Source organism: Mastomys coucha, unplaced genomic scaffold (genome assembly GCF_008632895.1).
Source record: "Mastomys coucha isolate ucsf_1 unplaced genomic scaffold, UCSF_Mcou_1 pScaffold9, whole genome shotgun sequence".
Classification (NCBI taxonomy): domain Eukaryota; kingdom Metazoa; phylum Chordata; class Mammalia; order Rodentia; family Muridae; genus Mastomys; species Mastomys coucha.
Window position 1 is genome coordinate 44,667,370 of NW_022196915.1, and position 25,340 is coordinate 44,692,709.

Sequence of the window (25,340 nt, forward strand, 5' to 3'; positions counted from 1 at the left end):
GCATTAGCACTTGTCCAAATGCTCCCTAAAGCAAAAGGCAAACTTTCTAAATTCATATTCTATTCTGTGGGGAGCAAGGTTTTCTCTGTGGGAATACCTCTTTGAAAATGTGCAGAAAGTTTATGAGTTGTGTGATTTGCTAAAACAAAGATTTACTTCTGTAAGCAGCAACTAAGGCCCCCGAACAATCTTGCTCGTCCTACTTGGCAGAGCAGATCTGTCCTTGGCAGCTGATGTGTTGCCACATGGTGGGCAAGCACGACACATGGAGGATGTGTGTCTGTGTGTGTGTTTGTGTGTATCTGTGCATGTTTGTGTTTGTGTGTGTCTGTGTGTATTCGCATTCAGTCTCTGTATACATGTGTCTGTGTGTGTCTGTGTGTGCTTGTGTGTGTTTGTGTGTCTTTGTGTGTGTCTGTGCGTGTTTCTGTGTGTTTGTGTGTGTCTGTGCGAGCTTGTGTGTGTGTGTGTGTGTGTGTGTGTGTGTGCGCGCGCACGCGCGCTTGTGTCCAGATTCAGACCAGGTCCTTGACTGCTTGCTCCCTACCAGAGTAACTTGATTCTGAGGAGCTGTTTTTTGGTTTTAGTTTCTTAAAATTACATTTTTAATTTTTTTCATAAAATATATTTTGATGATTTTTTTCCCTTCCCCAGATCCTCCAGACATCCTTACCTTTTTCTCTCTTAACTCCTCCCAGAAAAACAAAGGAAGTAAAGCAAAACAAACCCCTCCAAGATAAAACAAACAAACAAACAAACAAACCCACCAAACCATAGCAAAAAAGAAAAAAGAAAGAATAAAACCCTTAAAAATCATAGAGTCTGTTTTGTGTTGGAAAACTACTTATGGACATGGTACTGGCCCTGGGGTGTGGGGCCTGCCCTGGGGGGTGGTTTCTATACCCAGTGTCAACTCCATTGGAGGAGAGAGTTGCCCTCTTCCAGCAGGTACCAATTGCAGAGAGTTTCTTACTTAGGGTAGGACATTGTGCCTGCTTCCCTGGAAATTTTTACTCTGGAAAAGACAAACTTTTGTTTTCTTTTTCTGTCTTTTTGCTTTTAGGTATGGGAACAATGCAGAGACTATAGTCATTATTAATTCCATATATATATTTTATAGAATTAAAAATACATGAATACATTTAAAATTATGTTTAAATTTATTACTTAATTAAACACTAACTAGTTAAATGTGTTGAGATGAGAATCTCACTGTGCTTTCTAAGCACACCTAGAGCCACTGGGCATAAACTATGCCTTCAGTTTCCCACGTAACTGTCATAGATGTAAAACCACTGTGCTGGGCTTAAATTTATGTGTTACTCAATACATAAGAACATAAAATTTGTATATATTTAGAGAGTACTGTGAATACATTGTGTACTTTCTATTTTATTTCATTTTTCATGTTATTGATGTTAAACCTGGGCTTTGTGCATGCTATTAAGTAAGCACCCTCCAGATCATTGTGTGATGTTTAAATCAGGTTAAACATGTTTATCTCACACATGTATCATGTCTTCTGGTGAAGTACCATGATCTTTCCCTTTTGTTTTTTTGAACTATCCAGTATGTTCTGACTACCTCCTGACTGTGCAGCCTTCTTCTTGCCTATCTGTGACTTTTACTGATTATTGGTCAGAAATCTCCCCACTCTTCCCCTTCCCCATATATTCCTGATATATTTTGATAAGGCAAAAGGAAAACTTGCCTGTTCATATTGACCTGGATGTAACCAACTCCATTGTTACCACAATTCCAGAGATAATAAAGATGGTCAAGAATATGAAATCCAAGCAGGTCTATCCAGAGTGATGGGGAATTTACTGAGGTTTTGAGAAACAGGATTTAAGGTGAGGCATGTTGTGGCACATGGGGGTCGGATCCGAATGGAGCATCTAACAACACAAGAGAAGGTGCCCTCCCACTCCGTTTCTATCTGGTTGGGGACTTCTCCCAGGAGAGAGCAGTTAAAAGACCTGGCTTCTTATTAATGGTCCTTTAGTCATTATATTTAATCACCCTGGTCCTTGCAACAGCTCCCATTAAGGCTTTACTGCTGTATTATTAATGAGAAAGAGTCATTGTGGTTAAGGGAGGTTTAAATACCTTGACTGTAACAAACATTAGATATGAGAATGAATGACTACAGCAGAGTCATTAACTCCGGAAATGTTCTGGAGCTTTGCAATTAAGTCATTGTCATGCAGTTTCCCTGCTCCAGCAGTTGCTAGCCTAAGCAGCTGGTTGTTTAACGGCCTGACCCTGGAGTTGAATGGAGTAATTTACATAGTGTGGTTAAGGCCCTACCATACATTCATGTGAAAATCATGTTTTAAAATAGCCTAAGTCTGTATATTTGCAACAAGAACCATTGTTCTGTTTCAAATGTTGTAACATATCTAATTTCTTTTTCTTTTTCTTAAAAAAGAGGCATAGAATCAAATTGAGCATAATAATGCCTGTGTGGGTTATCTATTTCCATGTTGTCTAATATTTTAAGTTAGTATCTAGATGAGTCTGTGTCCTAAAGTGTGCTTGGGCGTCCTCTGGACTGTACTGAAATTTCACAATATTATCTCATACTCTGCTTTAGACAGGAATGGTAAAGGTTTTGAAGTTTTAATTTCAGTTTTTCCCATTGCTCAGAATTTGATGACATGAAATGAAAAGAGGTTTCCATAGCTGCTAACATTCACCAGATTTTGTTCCAAAGCATGGACTTTAGTAGACTTTTGAATTAAATCCACATTCTCCACCCAAGTCTAGTGATAAAATCCAATAGTTCAAAGATAGGTATGCTATAAACAGCTATAGTTAAATAATCTAAAAAAAATTTAAAACATGGAAATACAATAAAACAAGAATTGATCACTTTATAGTGGAATACTCTATAAACTGTCTGCATTGGAAACATGTGGTGAGTTTTAAAACATCTGCGTTCTATAATTCTAAAAAGTGTACAGTTTATTTGAAGGCTCCCACTCCCCTTCTGCACCCATGTAAAAAGACAGGTTAATACATTTTTTTTCTAGTTTTCCAAATTGCATTTGTCTATTTTTAATTAAAGATCCCCCTTTTTTTGGAATAGAAATACATAACTTAAAACATTTGTCTCAGCTAAGTAGTTGTAAAGGCCTGGTCTGTAAATCTTGCCAGTCTGCCTAAAACAGCAATCGCACATCCACACAGTCCTCAGGGGACCGGAGAGATCATCTGGGATAGGGAAGCTGTTTTATTTTTCAACGAACATCTCAATTTTGATTGAAAGCTGCTTATCAGAGTGCTACGGCAGGTGCACGGTTGGTTTAACAGTTCAGTGTCTGCATAACCTCTCTCACAGACCTGAAGTTGTTGGGCTCTCTGCTGTATGACCACTGAGCTGGCCACCAGGAAAATGTCTGAGGGGTTAGACTGTTTTAAAACTTGAACAAACACCATGTTTTCTGGGTTCCCCAGAAAGTTATGTGTATATAAACAGTGCTAAACGCTTGTGAGAGAGAGCCATACCAGTGAGCTGTGCAAATGTTAGTCCTACTCCTTTGCTTACCTTATTTTTTAAGGAATTTTTCATAGTTTTAAAATGTGTGATGAGAATCTTCTGGCCAAGTAGAAATTTGTTCATGCTGCTCTCTGCTTCATTTTCCTCTCCTCCTCCTTCACCTGCAAAACTAGAAGTGTGTGTTTAAAATTGCACATTGTGGAAAAGGCAAAGGGCAGCATAGAAGACTCTGAAGTGGCTGTACTCCATCCCTGAACACAGCCTGCTGCAGCTAGCTCTTGCATCAGGGGACAGCCCTAGTGGTTGGTGGCCCTTTGGAACATGGCACCCCATGTCCCACATGAACAAAGAAAGCTCCAGGAACCCCAAGATCATCAGTGTGCAGTGAGAAGCAGAAACAGCCAGGTCCCAAGGGAGGGGGGGCTTCTGAAAATGTCCTGCACCCTTGCCTTCGCCATTGAATGAAGGAGGCTCTGGTCCCGATAACCAGCTCACCTTACTGCCCCTCACGTGGAACTGGAAATGACACATGCTACATTTCAGTTGCTTCATTTCTGAGAAGTTCTGATGTTCACATAACATCAGGGAGACCATTGTCATGGAGGGCTTCCTAGAGCTTAGCCCTATTCTCTGATGGTATCTTTGTTATTACATTCTCTTGGGGTCCTTACTAGAGACAGAGCATTTGCAATAAGCATTGGACAAAAGTTTTTGGAGTATTTGTAGAGTTGTAGAGTTTAACATTCCTAATGAAAAAAACAGGAAGCATTCTGAAATAGGAAACTTCATGTCTGAAACTCTAGATGCATTTTGGATTTTCAGTTTAGAGTTGCTTTACCTGGCCTAACCTTTTAAAGATAAGGCTATTGAGATTTGGGGAGGGACATAAATGGTTGTCAGTGTCTACTCAGTGAGTGAGGGGTAAAGCTGAGGAGACTCTCCCAGAGTGTGATCTAGCTTTCCCAGTTGATGTTCCTGTGGCCTGTCTCTGATGTAAGAAAGGCATCCATGCATCCTGTGTCTCTATGGGCAAATCGAGCAGGAACTGCTCCTGAAATATGGCTCCCAACAAGGAGAAATCATTCTGCATTTTTAAAAAACGATTCATTTAGCAACATTTGTTTGGCAATTTCCAGTGGAGAGTAAGAACCCCTAATCTGAATCCGTTTTTCCTGCCTCCTCACCCCATTTTTTCTACCACTGAAGCCTTAGCATCTAAATCTATTTTTTATTCCATTTCATCAATGAAAAAAAAATAGTTTAGAACATTTCCTGAATTTGATTTTAGCCAGGAATTAACTTGCTTGGGATGGCTGTCCAGATGGAAATAAACCTGAAGTGCTGATTGCTTGCTTGAACTCCTTTGTTGCTTGTCTCAAGGCTTGGATGAAGATGTGTGGGGGATAGTCAGGCTCAGGTGGGCTCCTCAGCACAGAAGTGGCTGCATTTGTCCTGAAACCCCTCCTAGATTTACAGGCGGTGAGAGTGTAACATTGGTCTTTGTTGTGCACCCCAGTCCCCTGCAAGGCTGAGTTTCCTCAAGCCATGACAGTAGGAGCAGCATGTGTGGGAGGGGCTGAGGGTGAGGCTTACTTTCTCCCATCCATTTTGTCCTGGTGAAGCTGGTATGAACAGGCCGACCCTTTTCTTTTACCTTCCCTTGTTTCAACCTATATAACGCAAGTTTGTCTGATGAGGTGATACTTGGTTAAAAAAATCCAGAGGTGAGGTGGGGAGGTAGAGTTGGAAGGGGAGGGGTGGGGGGTGCTTAGTGGTAGAACACTTGCCTGGTATGTACAAGGACCAGAATTTGATCACAAAACCCAAATAACCAAACTAAAACAACACCAAAATCCTTGCTGATGCTTTGTGGCCACTTGAGAGAGTATTTAAGAGGAAGCCAGTAAGAGCTATTGGAGGATGTCTTAGGCCTTTGGATTAAGAAAGAGACCAGGCACTAGTAAGATGGCTCAGTGGGCCACTTACTGCCAAGACTGGCCACCTGAGTTCAGTCTCCAGGCCCTCGCATGTGGTGGAAGGTGAGAGTGCAAATTGTTTTCTTATCTATACACATGGACCACGGTGTGAGTCCCCCTCACCCCCAAGAAATGTAAATGAAGAATCACAAAGAGAGGAGGTAAAGCATGCCTTACCTTGAACTGTTGGCTGGTTCTGTAAAATTCTGTCCTTTTCCATCCTGCATGGGTCTGCCCATTAGGTTTTTCTAAACTTAGTGTATTAAGTCATATGCTTAATATATGAATATAAAATGGCATCAGCATTTTGGTGATATGTAAAGTGTATGCCCTCAAGTTCTGAATGACAGCGACAGAAGAATATTAAATGACCTTGTCTGTTATCGATGACAGTTGTCCCTCAGAATCTGTAGGGGATTAGTTCTCGGATTCTCTCACCATACCCAAATATGCTCATGCTCAGGTCTCTTATGTAAAATGCCATAGCGTTGCATAGATGCTACACACCCCTTTCTGCAGATCATCCTTGCATAATGCTCTAGAAACATCTACGGTAACATGTTTGGCCCTCCTGTAAACGATATTCCCAATAACTTCAGTCTGCCATTAGTTGGATGTGTGTCCACAGAGCCCGTGGGCCTGATTGGTTTATTTATATTTTACTCATTCAAGGTGCCAAGTGGACAAGAGCAAAGCAATAATCTTAAAAGTCACCCTTTCCTATTTGTAATGATGGAAACAAAAAACACACCTGGAGCTCAGGCTCTAGAAGAACCATGTGTCCCTGCTCATCTCGTGCCCTCTGCTCGGCAGGCATTGCCCTTGGCCTCCTGTCTGTTCAGAGCTGGTTCTGAAGACATCCTTGTGATGACTGTTTTGTCCAAGGGGATATTCTCAAGGTGCTGTGAGGGCATGAAGTGGTTGTAGCTACATGCTTTCATGAGAGCTTCCTTCATCCTTGACCTCTTGGTGATTTTCATCTTGCCTATATCTGCAATTTGGTGAGCGTGGCGGTCAGTTCCAGCTGCCAGAGCACGGCTGTTGAGAGAGTCTGAGGTGTCACTATCAATGTTCTCCATGATAGTGTTGCATTGGAGCAGTCTAGCCAGCATCATGTTCCCTGGTTTCATGAGCTTTCCCATTTGGGCAGCAACCAGCATGTGCCCAGCAGAACGGATTTAAGGACTTTGTTAGTTTTTAGTTTTAAAATAGCTAGCTAGAAAGGTATTGATTTTAAAGGTTTCAACTGAGCAATAATAAAAGCAGAGGTGGGAAGTTGTCTTTCCCCCCTTCACCAGGAGTAGCCTCAGCCACACGTCTCGGCCCAGAGCGTGTTTGTGGAGTGGGACGTGCTAGGTGTGCCGTTTCTAGCCATGACTGCTTGATCTGTGAGGCCAGAAGGGACTGCACTTTCCATGGAGCCCAAGGAGAGGAAGGGAGGATATGGAAGAAGACAGGGAGATTTTCTTGCAGTGGGAATGTGTAATTGAGACTAGCTCTCCCCTTGCCATCTCTGAAATAAGGGGGTGCTTCTGTTTAATTCAAGAATCAGTGGGCTAGAAGATTTGTTTTTACTTTACTGTGTTTGGAAATACTCCCTCAGCCAAGACAGAAAGCATTATGGCTCTCCCTTCTCACTCCCAGGATGGACATGTGCAGATGCAACTCTCTGTGGACTGAGAAACCTCAACACACACATTACTGTTGTCTTTTTTCCTTAAACCAGGGCTTTAAACCTTTTCCTCTCATGAACGCTTTGTGCTTGTGTGTGTGTAAACACATATTAGGTACCCAAATCAAACACTTGCTAATAATACATCAAATCAGTTCTTTGGCTTATATGTAAAGATAAAGTCAGTTTGTATGCTAGTGAGGTGGGTGTGCTCATTTACATTTACATGGATGTAAACTTTGTGGAATATTTGAGGCACAGATGTAGACCACTTTCAGTGCCTTCCAGAGGTGATAAATATTCTGATTTTTATAAGCACCAGTGCTAAGAACAGTTATAACATACATACACAGTACAAAATGTCAAGAGTATGTTTAGATCATTTTAGAAATTGTTGGAAATTCTATTCTAATCTCAACTCAAAGTGTATTTTTTTTTTAATAAGACAGAAGTCAAAAAAAAAAATAAGACAGAAGTCAGCAACTCAGGTTTTATGAAACTCAAATAAATAATTTTTAAAATCAGACATTCTAATGTAATATGATCCAAAGATGTTCTAATTTGAAAAACTTACATGTTAAAGTGGAAAATAATAAAGTTTTTGTTTCTCATAATTGAATGGCTTTGTTTTTACAAGGGTAGAAAAGTTTTTATGCATGGTGAAAACATTACAGTTCATGGGATTTCAGAGTCTCCAGTCTGAGCCAAGGTGCTTTAGGCGATGCTGGTTGGCCCCGTGTGGCTGACAGCATGACGTGTTGTTCAAAGCAAGGCTGTAGTGAGGTCCTGTGACGTGATGTGGGAACTTGCTGCCAGAAGCACCGCTGTTCATTTTAAATTTGAGTTTGAATTTGTTTTGGTTGTTGTCCATTTGGAGACCTTTACAGTTATCAATTTTCTTTGTGACCTGCACATTCAGTTGCATGACCCCATATGTGCCCACATTGCACAGTTTAGGAAGCTGCATCCTCAGTGACCCTGCACAGCTACTCTTCCTGTAGTTACTTTGTATTAGGTATCATTAGTTTTCTAGAGATAGTTTAAAGTCTGTGGGAGGATGTGATAGGCTCTATGCAAGCACACCACTTTTATGTAAGGGGACGTGAACACTCACAGATTTTGTGGGATGTCTGGAAGCCAATCCTTTGGGTATACCAAGGTGCGATGAGCATTTTAAAACATGCACTGAGAATGGTCTGCTTAGAATTCTCCTAGGAACTGGATTTTGCTTGCTTGCTTGTTTGATTGATTGATTTCTAAGACAGGGTTTCTCTGTATATCCCTGGTTATCCTTGAACTTACTCTGTAGACCAGGCTGGATTTGAACTCAGAGATCCTTTGGCCTATGTCTACGGAGTATTAGGTTTATAGGTGTGCACCGCCACTGCCAGCTCTCCCAGGGATTTAAAAAAAAATCTCTATTTTGTAAAATTTGAGGTCAGAATTTTAAAGGGAAGAGGCTTATATAACCCACAGATTAAAGACATGCCTCAGGCGAGTGCATACATACACATACTGAAGCTTGAGTGTGAAAGCTTTAGAATGCAATCCATGCCACAGGATGCTCCAAGGTGGCACTCACTGTTAACACTGTAGATGTCACTGGATATTGCCAGTACATATAAAAATCTGTTAACAATGAGCTGCTTCTTAGAGCCTCCACTTGGGCAAATGCTTCCCGGGGAGGTCACCATCCAAATGCTCTGGCAAAAATGAGAATGGGCAGTGAACCAGTTGTCCTTTGGGTATAGTGACTGGCATGTGGAAGGAAGACACTCACTAAAAAGCATCTAGTCTTTGTCAGCAGATTGGTTTTCATGTTAAAATTTTGTATTCATCAAGGTGCTGTCTTTTTCTTGACTTTATCCTTGATATTTCTACTTTGCATAGCTAGATCATGGAAAAAAATTAATGAATATTATCTAAAAAAATTCAATATTTTTTCCTTATCCCTTGAATTGTTTAGAACCTTTTGTGCTTTAACTGTCTTAAATAAGAAAGTCAAATGTCATTAACTTGGTAGAATTAAACAATTTTTCCAAAGTGCATCAAAGTAGTTTTGTTTTCATTTTCTGTGGTAGATAAGTACATAAAATTTATTTGTTAGTGAAAGTGCAAAGTTCAGTGTGAAGCCTCATAGCTTCCATTCTGACAGTACAGCTAACTGTTTAGAAGGTCAGTGAATCATATAGTTCTTGGTTATTGTTAATTTCTATGTGTGACTTTTTTTGCTTGCACCTTTTAAAAAAAATAATAAAGTTTAAAGTACAAAAATTATTTTATTAGGCTTATATGGCTCAAACATCCTTGATTTGGAATTCTGAACTATGAAATGTCCTCATATTTAAACATTGTTTTCAGCAGTAACATGATGTCACAAGTGGAAAATTCCATATTATGGGCATTTTAATGAAAACATATGATGCAAGATTACCTTCGGGCTATTTGTAGAAGGTATATTTGAAACACAAGTGAATTCTGTGTTTAGATATGGGTCCCATATCCTAGATATCTCACTATGCAAATGCAAGTGTTCCAAAATTAGTAGTTTAAGGCTATTCTGGTCCAAAGATTTTTGAATAATGGGGATTCAACTTGTGTGTAACAACAGAAACTATTGCTTTTTAATGAGGCACCTACATTTTGCAATGTATTCATTTCCTCTCTTCTTCTTCTTCTTTTAAAACAGGAAAAACTAACACAGGAGTGTGTATTCAGAGAACAGTTTGAAGAGAACTGGTACAACACCTACTCTTCCAACCTGTATAAACATGTGGACACCGGAAGGAGATACTATGTCGCTTTAAATAAGGATGGGACTCCAAGAGAAGGGACCAGGACTAAACGGCACCAGAAATTTACACATTTTTTACCTAGACCAGTGGACCCTGACAAAGTACCTGAACTATATAAGGATATTCTAAGCCAAAGTTGACAGAGACAGTGTCTTCACTTGAGCCCTTAAAACATAACCACTATAAATGCTTTCATGCGGTGGGTTCTTATTGATTAGCAGTGCCGTCACCTCAGCTCCACTGTTGCCAAACTTTGTCGCATGCATATGTATGATGGAAGCTTGGATGAGGACTTGCCAATTTGCTCTGCACTTACTGGCTGGTCCTCCTGGAGGGCTGCCTAGGGCCACTTGCTTGATTTATTGCGAAAGCTGGGGAGAGAGGCTATGGGAGAGGGTGAGTGCATGAGTGAGTGGAGGGGGACTGCAGCGCACCACGAGGACAACGGCCTGATGCATGCTGGGAAATAGACACGCTTTTACATTTTTGATCAGTTGAACTTCATCCTTTATCAGCACAGCTGCCATACTTCAACTCATCAGGATTTTTGGCTGGTGGCCTGCTCAAGGGAACACTGCCTTTCCACAGGCGTGGAGAGAGCAGTCTCACTTAAAAAGACTATCAGTTCATTCTCACTGGTATCACAGCCCAGTGAATTTAAAGCAAAGACCTCTTAGTTTAAAAGAAAAAAAAAAAGAAAAAAAAAGAAAAGAAAAAGAAAAAAACAAGGAAAAAAAAGAAAAAAAGAAAAAAGGTTAAATTTATTTATAGAAATTCCAAAGGCAACATTTTATTTATTTTATATATTTATTTATTATATAGAGTTTATTTTTAATGAAATATGTACAGGCCAGATAGGCATTTTGGAAGCTTTAGGCTCTGTAGGCATTAAATGGCAAAGTCTGCTATGAACCTGTGGTAACTTCATGCAAGTAGGTATACGAGAAATTCTAATGGCCCTAATGTACTAAAGGCGACAATCTATTTTGTGCCCATATTATTGTAAACTTCTGCACATCGCTCATGACACTGAGGATTCACTCTTCAGGCTGCTTGTTTCATAGCTTATCCCAGAGGATTAAAGATAAACTGGGTTTCAACCCTTCATTTCGTGTCTGTAATTTTCCTCTCTCGTAACTCAGTCTCTCAGTGTAACTGGGTGGTTGGAACATATGAGGGTTGGTGTATGTCTTATGTGTTTGAATCTATTGCAGAGTGTACCAAAGCTAAGCAATGACTATACTTTTTAAATTTCAGCCCACTTCCATGACAACAGGGCTAACATCAAACATGGCACTGATTAAAATTTCCCAAGGGAGAGCAAAAGCTGTTTATGTAGCTCCTCTTCCTCCTCCTGGTCCTCCTCCACCTCCTCCTTCTCTTCTTTCTTTTCTTCTCTTCATTTTCTTTCCCTGAGGCAAAAAAATCAGATGAACGGGATCATTCTTGTAAATGTTTTATTTGTGTCTTGGCTATCAAATATGGAATTATACATGGACCCTATGGCTCACTATAACATCTTTTATGGGAATTGCATTTGGTGTGAACTGTCATAATTACATGGGGCTAGTACCCTTCAAGTAAAACTGGCAACGTGAAACTAATAAATCTTTATCAGTAATGACATTAGGGGGGTATTGTACTCATTGCCTGTGCTTTATTTCCGAATCGGTCTTCAGCAGTGCTCAGAGAAGTGGGTACTAAGTAGAACACTGTTTACAAAACCTTTTATAACATCATATGCTGAAAAGCTCAAGAATACATACTTATTTGATAGCCAAAATTCTCCCATTGGGTAAGGGAGACCATTTCTCTCTCACTATATATACTAAGGTGAAAAGAGCCAAATTCTTGAGGCAATATTTGAGGAAAGAAATCTATAACACATTCTCACTTTCTTAGCCAGTTAACATGGGGAAATTGAAAGTGACAGCTAAAAAAAATATGCTTGAGTTTGTGCAGCTAATTTTAAGATGCAATATTCTGGCTTTGTTTTGCTTGAATGCACATTCTCGATGGGAAAAGAAAGCGTGTCACTGGCAAGTGATAGCTGTTGTGGTCTAGAAATGCCTGCCTTCCTGTCCTGAGCAAATCCACATAGCCTTCTTATGGTCCAAGCTGGAGTGTGTGATGATGTTCCGTGCTGATGAGCATTAGGGAGGAGCTTGTATTTGGAACTGAAAGATGTCACAGAGAGAGGAGCCAGACGCTCTGTGAAACAGTCAATAGGAGAAAGATCAGAACGTACTCCTCATGTGTGATCCTTGGAGCCCCTTCCACTTCCTAAACAGGAGCTCTGGTGAGTTTTGAGCAGTGTCTTTATTTGTTATTTAACACTTTGCTGCTAAAGTGTACACATACTCAGATTTCCATTTATCCAACAGCATTTATTTTATATTTTATTTTATTTTTTGCTGAAAAAGATTCAACATTTGGCCACAGGAAAGAATTAGGTTGGTAGGACATCATAGCTGTGATATCTATCTGAAGAAATTGATTTTAAGAGACAGACAGTAATAATCATAAAGTAGCAGGGGTTCCAGAAAATCAGCCCAGAAGAATAAAAAAGAATTGTGCAAAAACTAAAAATTTCATATATTCCCAATATATGAAAATGCTACTTTAATGTCTATTTTTGGACTTTGTTTTGGTACTTTTTTTTTTTTTCTTTTCTGAAAAGCAAATGTTGTCTGCTTTTGGTAACCAGTACAATAAACTGTAAAAATGGTCTGTAAATAAATAAATAAATATTGATGTATGCTATTTATGTAAATAGGCATTCTGGGTGAGAAGATGGCTCAGGGTTTCTGTGTCACCCTGGGAAGTAGATGGATTACTCCCAGCTCTTGGGTTTGCATCGCGTTCAGTTCCTGCTATAAGAGGTGCAAAGCCTGTTGGATGGCAGCCCCACTCCACTGTGGGCTGGGTGATTCCAGCTCAGAAGCAGATGCTCAGATAGCCAAACCGCTCTCTTGTTAGTGCCAACACTGACATCCTGGTCAAAGACTTAGCCAGGGTGGACTGAACCACCTTCCCATCTGTCATGCAAATGCCCCCAAGCAGTGTTGAAGGACTTGCCAGGTCAGTGTTGGAACCTGCCCTGCCAGGTCCTGTCTTGTAGATAAAAAAATGGCTTCAGTTGGTGGTATTTTCCCTATTTCATCTCATTAACATCACAATATTGTGTCACTTACTCAATAATCTGTAATCGAATGTAAATACATACAGGATTATGTACGTTGTGTAAATACATAATTACAGACTTTGGAAAACTGGTAGTTTTTACTCGATGTCCATGTTGGAGGTGCTTTGGATTCTTTGCCCGTGTAAACCAGCGGAATGTAAAATGCAGCCTCTGCCTTTATAGCTTGCCCGTGCAGTGAAAATGGACTGAAGGGCTGGGGGAGTGTGGAGGGCATGGACGAACAACACATTCACTTTTTTTTTCCTCCTCCTCCTGTGAGCTTTCGATGAAACAGCCAAGAATCTTCTGGGATGAAGATTTATGAACTTGGAGCGAGCACAGGCAGTGTGTTTGCACATTTTGTTTGTTTGTTTGTTTTTGTGGATGAACGAATGGACAATGGTGACTGTCCAAGCTCAGAGTCTGTTTGCTGCATCAATTGACCTTGAAACGTGCCAAATTTAGATACACAGTCTGTGGTCACATGTACGCAAGGGCAATGAAGTGATGGTGGTGGGGCAAAGTGCCAGCTGAATTCAAAGGATGTATGAGCCACCAAGGCCCCCTCCAGTGTGTGTGTGCCTGTGTGGTCTACACATCTGCAGAGTGGAACGGTGTGTGTGGGGGACAGTTATATAACTACACACTGTCCTTTAGGGCACGACCCAAAATCCAGTGATTCAGGCTTAAAGAAAATGGACCCTGATCACAAAAGTGTGGTTAAAAATGTCTGAACAGAATCTCAAAACCAAGAGTTACACCCCTCCCCCACTTAACAAACAAAACAACAAACCTTCTAGTATGTGTCTGTGGTTGCCCTTAGGTCTTTAGAAAAATGTTTGATAATGCAACCTAATCCCATTAGAAAAGAAGCTTCAGAAATTGAAAAAAAAAAAAAAGATTCTGCCATATTTTTCTTTGGGAAAAAAAGTATCCAAAAAGTTAAGTGCCCGAAAAGTTATCATCCACCATTGTGGCTATCAGGTCTCCAGACAGCAGTGCTTCGCCACTCTCAGGTCAGCCAAATGTTAGTGAGGCTTGTTGGCTATTTTGGTTAACGGTAAGGACATTCTAAGAAGTCCCTTTGTCCTCCCTCAATGTCTCAGCTTGTATGATGAAAAGAATTCTTGAAATTTAATTAAAATTAGGAATACTTATATCTGAATATGTGAAGAGGAATATCTGAAAAGCCAACAACAAAAAGAGGTTGGGGTTGGCCTTTGTCTCCTGTATTCCCCTGACATCTTTTTAAATATGTTTGTGGTTTTGGTTGGTTCCCATTGCTGTGTGTAGACTTAGGCAGAAGAAATAGCCAGCAGGAGATGAGGAGCTAAAACAATAAAGAGAGGAGCTAGAACTCCAGGGCTGGTTGTCTTCCTCACATAGGGAAGGACAAGCTTTATTGATAATGTGCCTATCTTAACTTGCAGACACCTATTTTTTGAACATTTATGCAGGCTTTTTCATAACCATTTTACTGGGATGTTGCAAAACATTCTGTAGGCTCCACCTGGCCACTGCCTCTGGCTTCTAGCCCAGACATATGCACAGGGCTGAAAATGACAGCTTTGTGTGAGTTCTCACTACTAGGGGCTTTTCCTAGTCTGTGAGGCTGGTACCACTGCTCTTTCAGAGGCAAGCAATATTCCAAATGGTCCTGGACTATACAGCCGACAAACTCTTTCTCCCTCCATTTTTTCCCTTCCATTTTTTCCCCCACTCCCATCTCCCCATCCTGTGGAGGGGGCACCAGTGGTAAAGAGAAAAATTACTGATGACACCACAGAGACTAAATCAGAAGACACCACAGTGTAGTATGGTGTGAATCTCAGGATAAGGAAGATTCAGGGCTGTGAACTATAAAGTGCACATGATCCAGGGGTACACAAGGCTCCTGAGATGGTAAGGTCAAAGGTGAAATGTGAGGGTTGAGTAGGAGGTACTGTATTTTCACTTGTGTCTTGTGTCACAGAGGTACCTTGTCTGTTGGGAGTAGGGGCTGGCCATATCTTTTTCTGATATCACAGTGGCTTAGCTGGAGAGTCTCACTGGGCTTCATCTACCTTGTGGAAGTCTATGGTATCATCAAGATGAAGAGAGCGCTGGCCTTGGCATCTGAACACCCCTGCCTCTGGGACTGACCTGGTTTCTATCCAGACAAAGGTAGTTCCTCCAACCATACTGACGACTACTCATTTAAAATTTCCTTTTGCATTGGCTTAATATCATAGGAAGAATACAGCAGCAGACATTCTTAAAGCAAGAGGTAAAAATACAAGGCAATCTTTGAGCCACTCAGTACCTTCTTTAAGTATGCACTGGATAATAGCTGGGGATGAAATATTTAAAAACAAGCTGGGTGTTATGGCTGGATTGTACCTGTGATTCCAGTGTCCTTGAGGTAGAAACAGGAAGATTTCTGTGAGTTAGAGTCCAGCCTGGGCTATACAGTGAATTCCAGGATAGTCTTGGCTATATCATGAGACTTTTTCTCAAAAAAAAAAAAAAAAAATCTCAAACTAAAAACCAAACCCACAAAATACCTATTCAAAAAACAAAACAATAAACAGATACAAAGCCAAAGCTTCAAGGGCCAGTGAGATGGCTCAGTGTGTAAAGAGCCTCGCTACCAAGCTTGACATCCTGAGTTTGATACATGGACCCACATGATGGAAGGATGGAACCAACTTCCATCAGTTGTCATCTGACTTCCAGAAGTATGCTGTTGTATGCGTATGATCACCCATACCCATATATACACAGACATACAAACAGATGAATGTAATTAAGAAAATCCCCAAGGGCTAATGGCTAGTGGTTAAGAGCACTAGTTTCTCTTGAAAGGACTCAAGTTAGGTTCTCAGTGCCCTTGTTGGGTGGTTTACAACTAGCTGTAACTATAGGTCCACGAGATATTACATGTCTTGCACGCAGAGAGCCAGAGACAGAAACAGAGACATACATACAAATAAAAATGAAAATTAAACTGAACTCACCCCTAACAATAAAGGGGCCAAGCATTCTGAGCCGATCCATAAATGCTCAGGTGGATTCTGCTTCATGATCAGACACGTGGTGACCACTCAGGCCATTATCAGATTGGGATGTCCACATACTCAGGCTCAACATCAGCCACTTTCTGAGGCTCACTCTCCTTCGACGATGTATTTTATTTATATTGACACAAGGCAACTCAGGAGCACCGTCTAAGCCCTGCTGCTTCAATCAGGATGTTTGAAGAGGCTGTCCTCAAATGGAATAATCCAGACTGCCGGGAAGATGGGTTTCTTCATAGAGACGAGTTCCTTTAGAAATTAGCAGACCATCCTGTTTCCTACTCTTCCCTCTGTGGGAGTCCCAAAGGGAGAAGGCAATGGACTTCCAGAAATGTCTTGTGTATAGATTTGTGATGCTCTCTGAGGATGTCAGAGCCCCACAACTTGTGAAACTTAAATGGCAAAGCTTGAGCAGGCCTCAGATCACTGGATCATAAATGGGTAGACACATGACTCTAATACTGGAGACATAAAATTGCACAGCTTGGTTTTAGGAATGAAACCACTCATTTGTCTGTCTTTGCCCGAATTACAAACCCATGGTTAATCAGCTTCTTTATTTTTCTTCTACAGTTAAAGGTATACCATGGAGTCCTACACCTTTGGGGCTCTCTTCTCTACATCTCACTCTGAAAGGGCAACCATGTTTAGGTGTCTTATTACAGAATAAGCAGAATGGGCATAGAATGGGTGTAGTGGGATGGATGGTTTCTGTAATTCCCCCAGTTTTATGATCTTGAATTTAGCTGAAGAAATGAATTAGAGCCATGGTCAAGGAAGGGCATATTGACAAGAAAAGAAACTCCTGTGTCTTTCATAACAGACTTGGTTGTGTGAGTCTGACATGAATATGGGTAATACTTGTGAAACCACGCACCATGCTGGCATCTGAAATGTCATCCAAAGATGGATGAGGACTATGGTGACCCTTTGGGAAGTGGATACACAGTTAGAAGCTTGACCACTGCTGATAATTTGCTTCAAAGACAGAACTTCAGACTTTGTGTGATATGCCTAAGCACACCCTTCCTGTTTCTTTCTCTATTTCCCACACAAGCAGGCAGAATTCTACTATTCTCATTTTTTTCTTATTGCAGGTATAAAGTACCTATTTTCAGCATGATTGATTGGTTGAATAGGAAAATTATATCTACACAGCTACCTGTTGAAGTACATGGATAAAGGTACCTGTAGGTATAGTCTAATATCGAATTCAAGTGGGTAAGTGACTTGAAATGACCAACACATTCCTTTTTGTCCTAATAAGCTGGTCTCAACAAACCATATTATATATTATGTATAATAATATATAAGTATATTAACATATTATATATATTCAAACATAAGAATCTCAGTTTATAAGAATATTAAATCATAAAATATGGGGTGGTGAGATGGCTCAGTGGGTAAGAGTGCTTGCTCCATAAGCCTATTGATCTCTCAATTTATTTATTGCTATGACAAAACACGGTAACCAAGGTGACTTATTAAAAAAGCGTTTAATTGGGAGGTTAGAGCCCAGCAGCGCAGAGCAAAGGCTCTGGAAGTAGAACAGCTGAGAGATCACATCATGATCTGCACATAGAAGGCATAGAGAGTACAGTACACTGAGGATGGCAGAAGTTGTTTGAAATCTCAAATGTCATTCCCAGTGATATACCTCCTCCATCAGGACCACATCTCCTCCATCGGGACCACACCTCCTCCATCGGGACCATACTTCCTCCATCGGGACCACACCTCCTCCATCGGGACCACACCTCCTCCATCGGGACCACACCTCCTCCATCGGGACCACACCTCCTCCATCGGGACCACACCTCCTCTATCAGGACCATATCTCCTCCATCAGGACCACAAATCCTCCATCAGGACCACACCTCCTCTATTAGGACTACACCTCCTCCATCAGGACCACACCTCCTCCATCAGGACCACACCTTCTCTATCAGGACCACACCTCCTCCATCAGGATCACACCTCCTCCATCAGGACCACACCTCCTCTATCAGGACCATATTTCCTCCATCAGGACCACACATCCTCCATCAGGACCACACCTCTTAGTCCTTCCCAAACAGTTCCACTAACTGGGGGCCAAGCATTTAACTATGAACCACTATACCATGTAAAAGTGGAAGGAGGGAACCAACTATACAGAGTTTTCCTCTGACCTTTACATATGTACATATGTACAGTGGCATACTCACTCCCTCCATTTCTCCCTTTCTCTCCCTGTCCCCTGTGTCCCTCATGCCCATTAATAATAAATAAATAAATAAATAAATAGCATTTGTTGAAGCTTGGATCATAAAAATAATTTTTTTTGTAGTTCTGGATTACATTTGACACATTCATCAGTAATTAAGTCTTAATTTTTAGCTTATTATCCAACATGCATATTATATTCAATGTATGGTTTATATTTGAATAAAAACTAAGTAAAGGAAAATTTTTGTTAAAATTTATTATTTTGTTCAGCAAGAAACACACACACATACCATCTCTCACACATACTTGCACATACATATACACACAAACTCACCACACATACATACTTTCACACACACACACACACACATACCATCTCTCACACATGCTCTCACATACATATACACACAAACTCACCACACATACACACAAACACACACACACACACACACACTTATTTTACACTCCAGAATTATGAAAGTAGAGAAAGTTATCAAATTCATTTTCAGTGCAATGTAAATACACACTCATATACTTGGCTTGTGCCAACATTCTAAGGAAGTGTTATGAACTAACTGTCATGATTTTTTTCCCTCTCTTTTATGCTAAATACAACTTCTCTCCTGGGCAAAGGCCTAGCCAGGAATGTGATATAAAGTCCAGCAATCCCATGAAAGCGGCTATTCTGAAGGATGGTCTTGGCTGTTGGGGGATCTTCTTTGGATTGCCGTCCATCGTGTGCTATCGTTTCTAGAGGATTACCTTCTTGGTGTGACTTTGAGTAGTAAATATTTCTCTGAAAAAGGAAACATACATTAAGTCAACATGGTACACTTTACCTTTTTGGAATTTGTAATGATTATTAGCTCTATATTTTTAGTTCAGAACAGCAGTTAAGTTTCAGAATTCCTGTGTGACTGTTTTTATCCCAGAAACATGTGACAGCTTGTCATGAGGCTGTCTTATTCGGGAACCACACCCAGTGACTCTAAGCATACTCAAAGGACTATCTTAGGAAACATGTGACAAATGTCTGGCAATTTATAAATATGTTTGATTAGTTACTACTGTCTAGGAAGGGGCTACGCACTGCTAAGTGTGTGACTATTAGAAAAGCATCTGAGGATTGAGACAAAACTGCTCTCCAGGAATAGTTCCCATTCCTACCAGACAGGCTGGAAAACTTCAAAAGCACGGAGCACCAGGTGGAGGGAGGTCATGCCTCAGCTGTGGGGAGCCATCAGCCCTAGACTAAGCTCTGTTGCAGTTTCACCTAAGATATTTTTGAAGCAATACTAAAAAAGATCAAACTATTTTGAAGTCACTTATATTCATCTTCAAACAAAGCTCAATAATATTTATAGAGATAAAAAAATACACAGCACCCAGGAGACACACAAAAACACACAGTCTGGCAACCAGTAAAAAGTCACCAGCCATTCAAAGAAAAAAAAACTAACTACAGTGAAGAGCAGACACAAACATTAGTAGTCAATCCAACATGACTTACGACTACAAAGACTTTAAAATAAGCAGGAAAAGCATGAAAACAGGTACAATCGTATTTCCCATTTCCAAAATATCAGAGATAGAAAAAGTACAGAAAAGGATGCAAATTGGATTGTGTGTGTGTGTACACAAAAAGATGTAAATTAGATTGTGTGTGTGTGTACACACAAAGATGTAAATTAGATTGTGTGTGTGTGTACACACAAAGATGTAAATTGGATTGTGTGTGTGTGTGTGTGCATGTGCATGCATGTGTGTGATATGCATGTTACACCAGAAGGGATGACTGGCAATTTAGATAAAGCACAAGAAAGTAGAATGTTCTCAAAATTCTAACAATAGATGATGTAAAATGAAAGACATAGAGAATTTCTATAGAACTGAACAGGGTTCAACAAGTGGTATCAACTTTGACTGGATTGATGTGTAAGTAATTTGGGCCCCCAGGAAAGCAGAGAATAGAGGGAGGGAGGAGGAGGGGTAAAGGGAAGAAGGAGGAGGCCTGAGAAGGAGAGGGCACGGGAAGGAGAGATTGAACAAGAAAGTACTTTCCAGCCTGGCAGTGGTGGCGCATGCCTTTAGTCCCAGCACTTGGGAGGGAGAGGCAGGCAGATTTCTGAGTTCGAGGCCAGCCTGGTCTACAGAGTGAGTTCCAGGACAGCCAAGGCTACATAGAGAAACCCTGTCTTGAAAAACCAAAAAAAAAAAAAAAAAAGGAGAGGCACCTGGGAACCTGTAAGCAGGAAGGCTGTGTATAAGGCCAGGCTAGGCCACGTGGTGAGATTGTCTCAAAATACATTTTGAAATTTGATAAAAAATATAAACATTCTAAAATGTCCAATCCTTAAGTATATGGAACATGAAAATTTACAACAAAGCCTAAAATAATCAAAAGGCTGGCAACCAACCGAGAGAAAAATATTAAAAGCGGAACAATGCAGGGAGGAGCTGGGCAGAGGAGGGACCAAGGATTAGAGTTATATACATCCAGCAAAGCTGGATCTACAAAGAAAGTGTGAAGGTCATTTTTAACTTCCCAAATCTGAATTTATCATCATTTGACTTAACTTGACAAGAAATGTTGCAACTGGTAATTACTAATTGGTAATTATCATTGTTGTAATTGGTAATTATTAATATTAAAAATGTCAAAAATCTTAAATTCCCTCAGGTGTAAGAAAAAACATACCACACAGAAATATTGATCTAGTGAAAAGAATGAAAGGGATGAGGAATGTTAGCTACATGAGTAAATAACTGGAGAGATGGCTCAGAGGTTAAGAGCACTGACTGCTCTTCTGAAGGTCCTGAATTCAATTCCCAGCAACCACATGGTGGCTCACAACCATCTGTACTGAGATCTGATGCCCTCTTCTTGTGCTGAAGACAGCTACAGTGTATATGTGTGCATGTGCATACATGTGTGTGATATGCATGTTACATAAATAAATAAATCTTTAAGAAAAAACCTTTTTTTTTTTAATGTTACATATACTTGAGGTTCATTGGGCTTTTTTTTTTTTTAAAGCCTGGCCTTATACACAATACTTCCTGCCTCCCAAGTGCCAGGATTAAAGGTGTGCGCCACCACCGCCAGGCATAAACAAAACTTTTATAAGATTTTTTTCCTAGATTTTTTTAAACTGATAATTGGTTGTTAAACAAAAATAATAAGAATGTGTAACTTATTGTATATTCAGAACTAAGATGTATAGCCTCAAGGGCACAGAACAGGAGTGGGGAATTGGACATACATATCATTGTAGGGTTCTCATAGGACAAGTGGTGACGCATGCCTTTACTCCCAGCTCTTGGGAGGCAGAGGCAGGTGTATTCCTGAGAAACTCTGTCTGGAAAAACTGGAATCGTATAACATAGGAAGGAACTTAGAGAGGTGTGGTATCAGCCCGAATCAGGGCTAAAACAGAAAAGCGGAGCCAGAGTCCGATCATATATTTATTTCTATCCATACAAATAATCATTTCAAACACAAATAGTGGAGAATGTCAGATTGGATCTAAAAATGCAATCTTCAGCCACATGTTGTCTACAAGAAACAACACAACATAAATATAATTTCAGAGTCAAAAGATGAGAAACGTGTTAGCATCATCAAAAGACAGCAGCGGCGGCTCTATTAACACAAGACATGGTTGATGTGGTGGTGAATTTGCCTTGCTACCAAACAGAAACCATATTATCATCATTAAGAAATGCAAAAAAGCATTTGATACAATCCAACTAATTTCTGATGAAACATCCATAAATTAGGAACAGAAAGAAACTTCTATAACCTGATAAAGGGCTTACGTGAGCAGACTATGGCAACGTCACACCGAGGAGATGATGAGTACTCTAGACCAAACCTCAGGAATAAGACAAGATGGCTGCTCTCAACCTCTGCCTAACTGGAGATGCCCCACATCCAGTCTGCTGGGCAAGGGACACCAATAAAGGCAACTTTGCAGAAAGTGTGAAGAAGAGCCATCCTAACGTATGACTACAGAAAATGTAATCAAAACCGCAGAGAAACTATTACAATAAAAACCAATGAGTTCATGAAGGTTGTAGGGTGCAAAGGCAATGTGCAAAAATGTGCTAATAAGCTGTACTTCTACATCTTATTATCACAAATTGACATAAGAATATCATTTATTAAGAGGTAAAATAGGATTACTTAGAGGCGAAAGTGACTAACGATTCAAGACCAATGTGCTGCACATGCCAATCTCAAAGGTGGCTCTAATATTAACTTCCCACAAACCAAGACCCAAGGCAATCCCAGGCTAATGTTCTTGAGCATTTTCAGCCTATTCCACTTCATCCCATCTCCTCCCATCTATTCACCCAACCCATCTCCTCATCTCCCACTCATCCCATCCCACCCACCCATCCCATCCCACTGCATCCCATTCCATCTCATCCCACCCCATCCCATCCCATCCCATCCCATCCCACTCCACCCCATCTCCTCCTCTTTCACCCATCCTACCCAATCCCCTCATCTCCTACCCCATTCTATCCCATCTCATCCTCTCCTCTTCCACCCATCCTACCTCATCTCCTCCTTTTCCACCCATTCCACCCCATTCTTTCTTTCCCCAACCCATCTCATCATCTCCTCTCTTCGCCCCATTCCCTCTCCCCCATCCAACTTATAGTATCCTATCCCCTCCCACCCAACCCTTCCCAACCCTTCCTGTACCTCCCCATCTCAATTTGTAGAGCTTAAAAAGACTGGTTCTGAGCCAGCAAGACGACTCAGTAGGCAACGGCTTGCCAGATTGCTTGAGTTGGATCCCCAGCACTCACATAGTGAATGAGAGAACTGACTCCAGCAGGTTGTCCTCTGACCTCCAAAGGAATGTCGCTGTATGAGTGCATCCCTCTCCCAAAGTAAAAATAAATAAATAAACAAATGAAATAAATACAAGTTCTGCTTCTTGAATTCATATGGAGATGCAGGAGATCTAGAAAAGCCTAAAACAACAACAAATGTCGATCAAAGAAAAACCAACTCCAAAGGCCAGTGTCTCCAAGAGGCACACCATTGGAGAAGTTACAGAGTCTTAGCAGATGTGGAATCTGATAAAGGCTTATGTGCAGAGTGTGTGCAAACCTCTTTGAACTCAAGGAAACAAACAACTTGGTTAAAACCTGGTGTCTTAGGGTTTTATTGCTGTGAAGAGACATCATGACCAAGGCAACTTGTATAAAGATAAATATTTAATTAGGACTGGTTTACAGTTTTAGAAGTGTAGTCCATTATCATCATGGCAGAAAGCACAGCAGCATACGGGCAGACATGGTGCTGGAGAAGCTGAGAGTTCTATATCTCCATCTGAAGGGAGCAGAAGGGAACTATCTGCAGCAGGCAGCCAGGAGTATGGTCTCTCCCCTAGGCAGCCAGGAGTATGGTCTCTCCCCTAGGCAGCCAGGAGTATGGTCTCTCCCCTAGGCAGCCAGGAGTATGGTCTCTCCCCAAGGCAGCCAGGAGTATGGTCTCTCCCCTAGGCAGCCAGGAGTATGGTCTCTCCCCGAGGCAGGCAGGAGGAGGCTCTTTTCCATACTGGGCAGAGCCTGAGGCAGGCAAGAGGAGGCTCTTTTCCATACTGGGCAGAGCCTGAGCATTAGGCTCGCACCTATAAACACTTCCTCCAACAAGGTCACACCCACTCCATCAAGGCTATGCCTCCTAATAGTGCCATTTCTCATGTGCCAAGCATGTTTAAACCATCACCCCTGGGAAGGAAGTTTGAACAGATGCTTCTCCAAAGAACATTCAAGGGTCCTGAGGCATTGAAAATGTGCCCAGTCTCACTAGGGAATACAATTAAGCCACAGTCAGAAAACCAGCTAAAACTTAAAACCTTGACTGTATAAAGTGTGAGGGTCAGGACACTGATACACAGCTGTTAGGAATATAAAATGTGCAACTTCTGTAAACATCTGGCAGAGTCTTAAGACTCCCAACAGTTTCAGCCGCACTTCTACATTAGTATGTAATATCACCCAAAGCCCATGACATACAAAGATGTAGTAGGCAGAAGATGTAAGAACCGAGTGTACACTTCATGTAAAAGAATGAAACAATGGATACTCTTAAGATCTGGTATCCAATAGATATGACCTCTGTTTTCTAACAACTGCAACCTAAAGTTTTCTGTCAAGGAATTTCCCTATAGTGTGCCAAGTAGAAGTGGACGGGTGGAGTCAGAGGAAGGGACACGGTATTAAGATGTGCACCTCGGAGAGCGGTGAAGATGAAGATGAGGAGGGCCAAGGGAGTCTTGCGACATCCTCTCTCCCAGATTCCAGGCCAGTCTTCCTTCTGGAAGACTGTGAACATTATGGTTTAAATGTCAATGTGCCCCATAGGCCCATGTTTGAAACTTGTTTCATAACTTGTGTTTAAGACAGTTTTGGAACCTCTCAGAGGTGGATTCTCATTGGTGGAAGTCAGCCTGTAGGGTTGGGCTTTGCAGCCTGGCCTCACTTCCTGTCCCAAGGCTGCTTCCTACTCTCTACTAAGACGGGCATATGTGAGGGATCCCACCCAGCTTCGCGCTTCGTGACTTCCCATTCACACTGCACTGCATGCTGTTAAAATGGGAATCCAAGTAAGCCCTTTCTCCCGGGAGTTGCTTCTTGTCAGCTATTTGGTCATGACAACAAGAAAATTAACAGGGCACTTTCATGGGAGATAAAGTGGCTTGCCGAATGGGAAGGACTAACAGATGTGTAGAAGTGGGAGAACAATCAAACGAGAAAAGAAAGCACCCATGAAACACCAAGTAGGGCATCTCTCTGAAGTGCTTTGTAATAGTTCCATATTTTTAGTTCCGGACAGCAGTTACGTTTCAAAATGCCCGGCTAGCTGTTTTTATCTCAGAAACACGTGACAGTCAGGAGGCTAAATTGGGAACCACACCCCA

At 41.1% G+C, this 25,340-nt stretch overlaps 1 protein-coding gene across 1 annotated transcript in view; it reads left to right on the forward strand.

Moving 5' to 3' along the window:
- Window positions 1-13,212, forward strand: part of Fgf9 (fibroblast growth factor 9) — a 41,206-nt gene extending 27,994 nt beyond the window's left edge. Inside the window, exon 3 of the mRNA XM_031361886.1 lies at window positions 9,840-13,212. Within this exon, the coding sequence (XP_031217746.1) occupies window positions 9,840-10,085 (246 nt within the window). The 3' untranslated portion in view covers window positions 10,086-13,212. The remainder of the gene's footprint in view (window positions 1-9,839) is intronic.
- The last annotated feature ends 12,128 nt before the right edge of the window (window positions 13,213-25,340 follow it).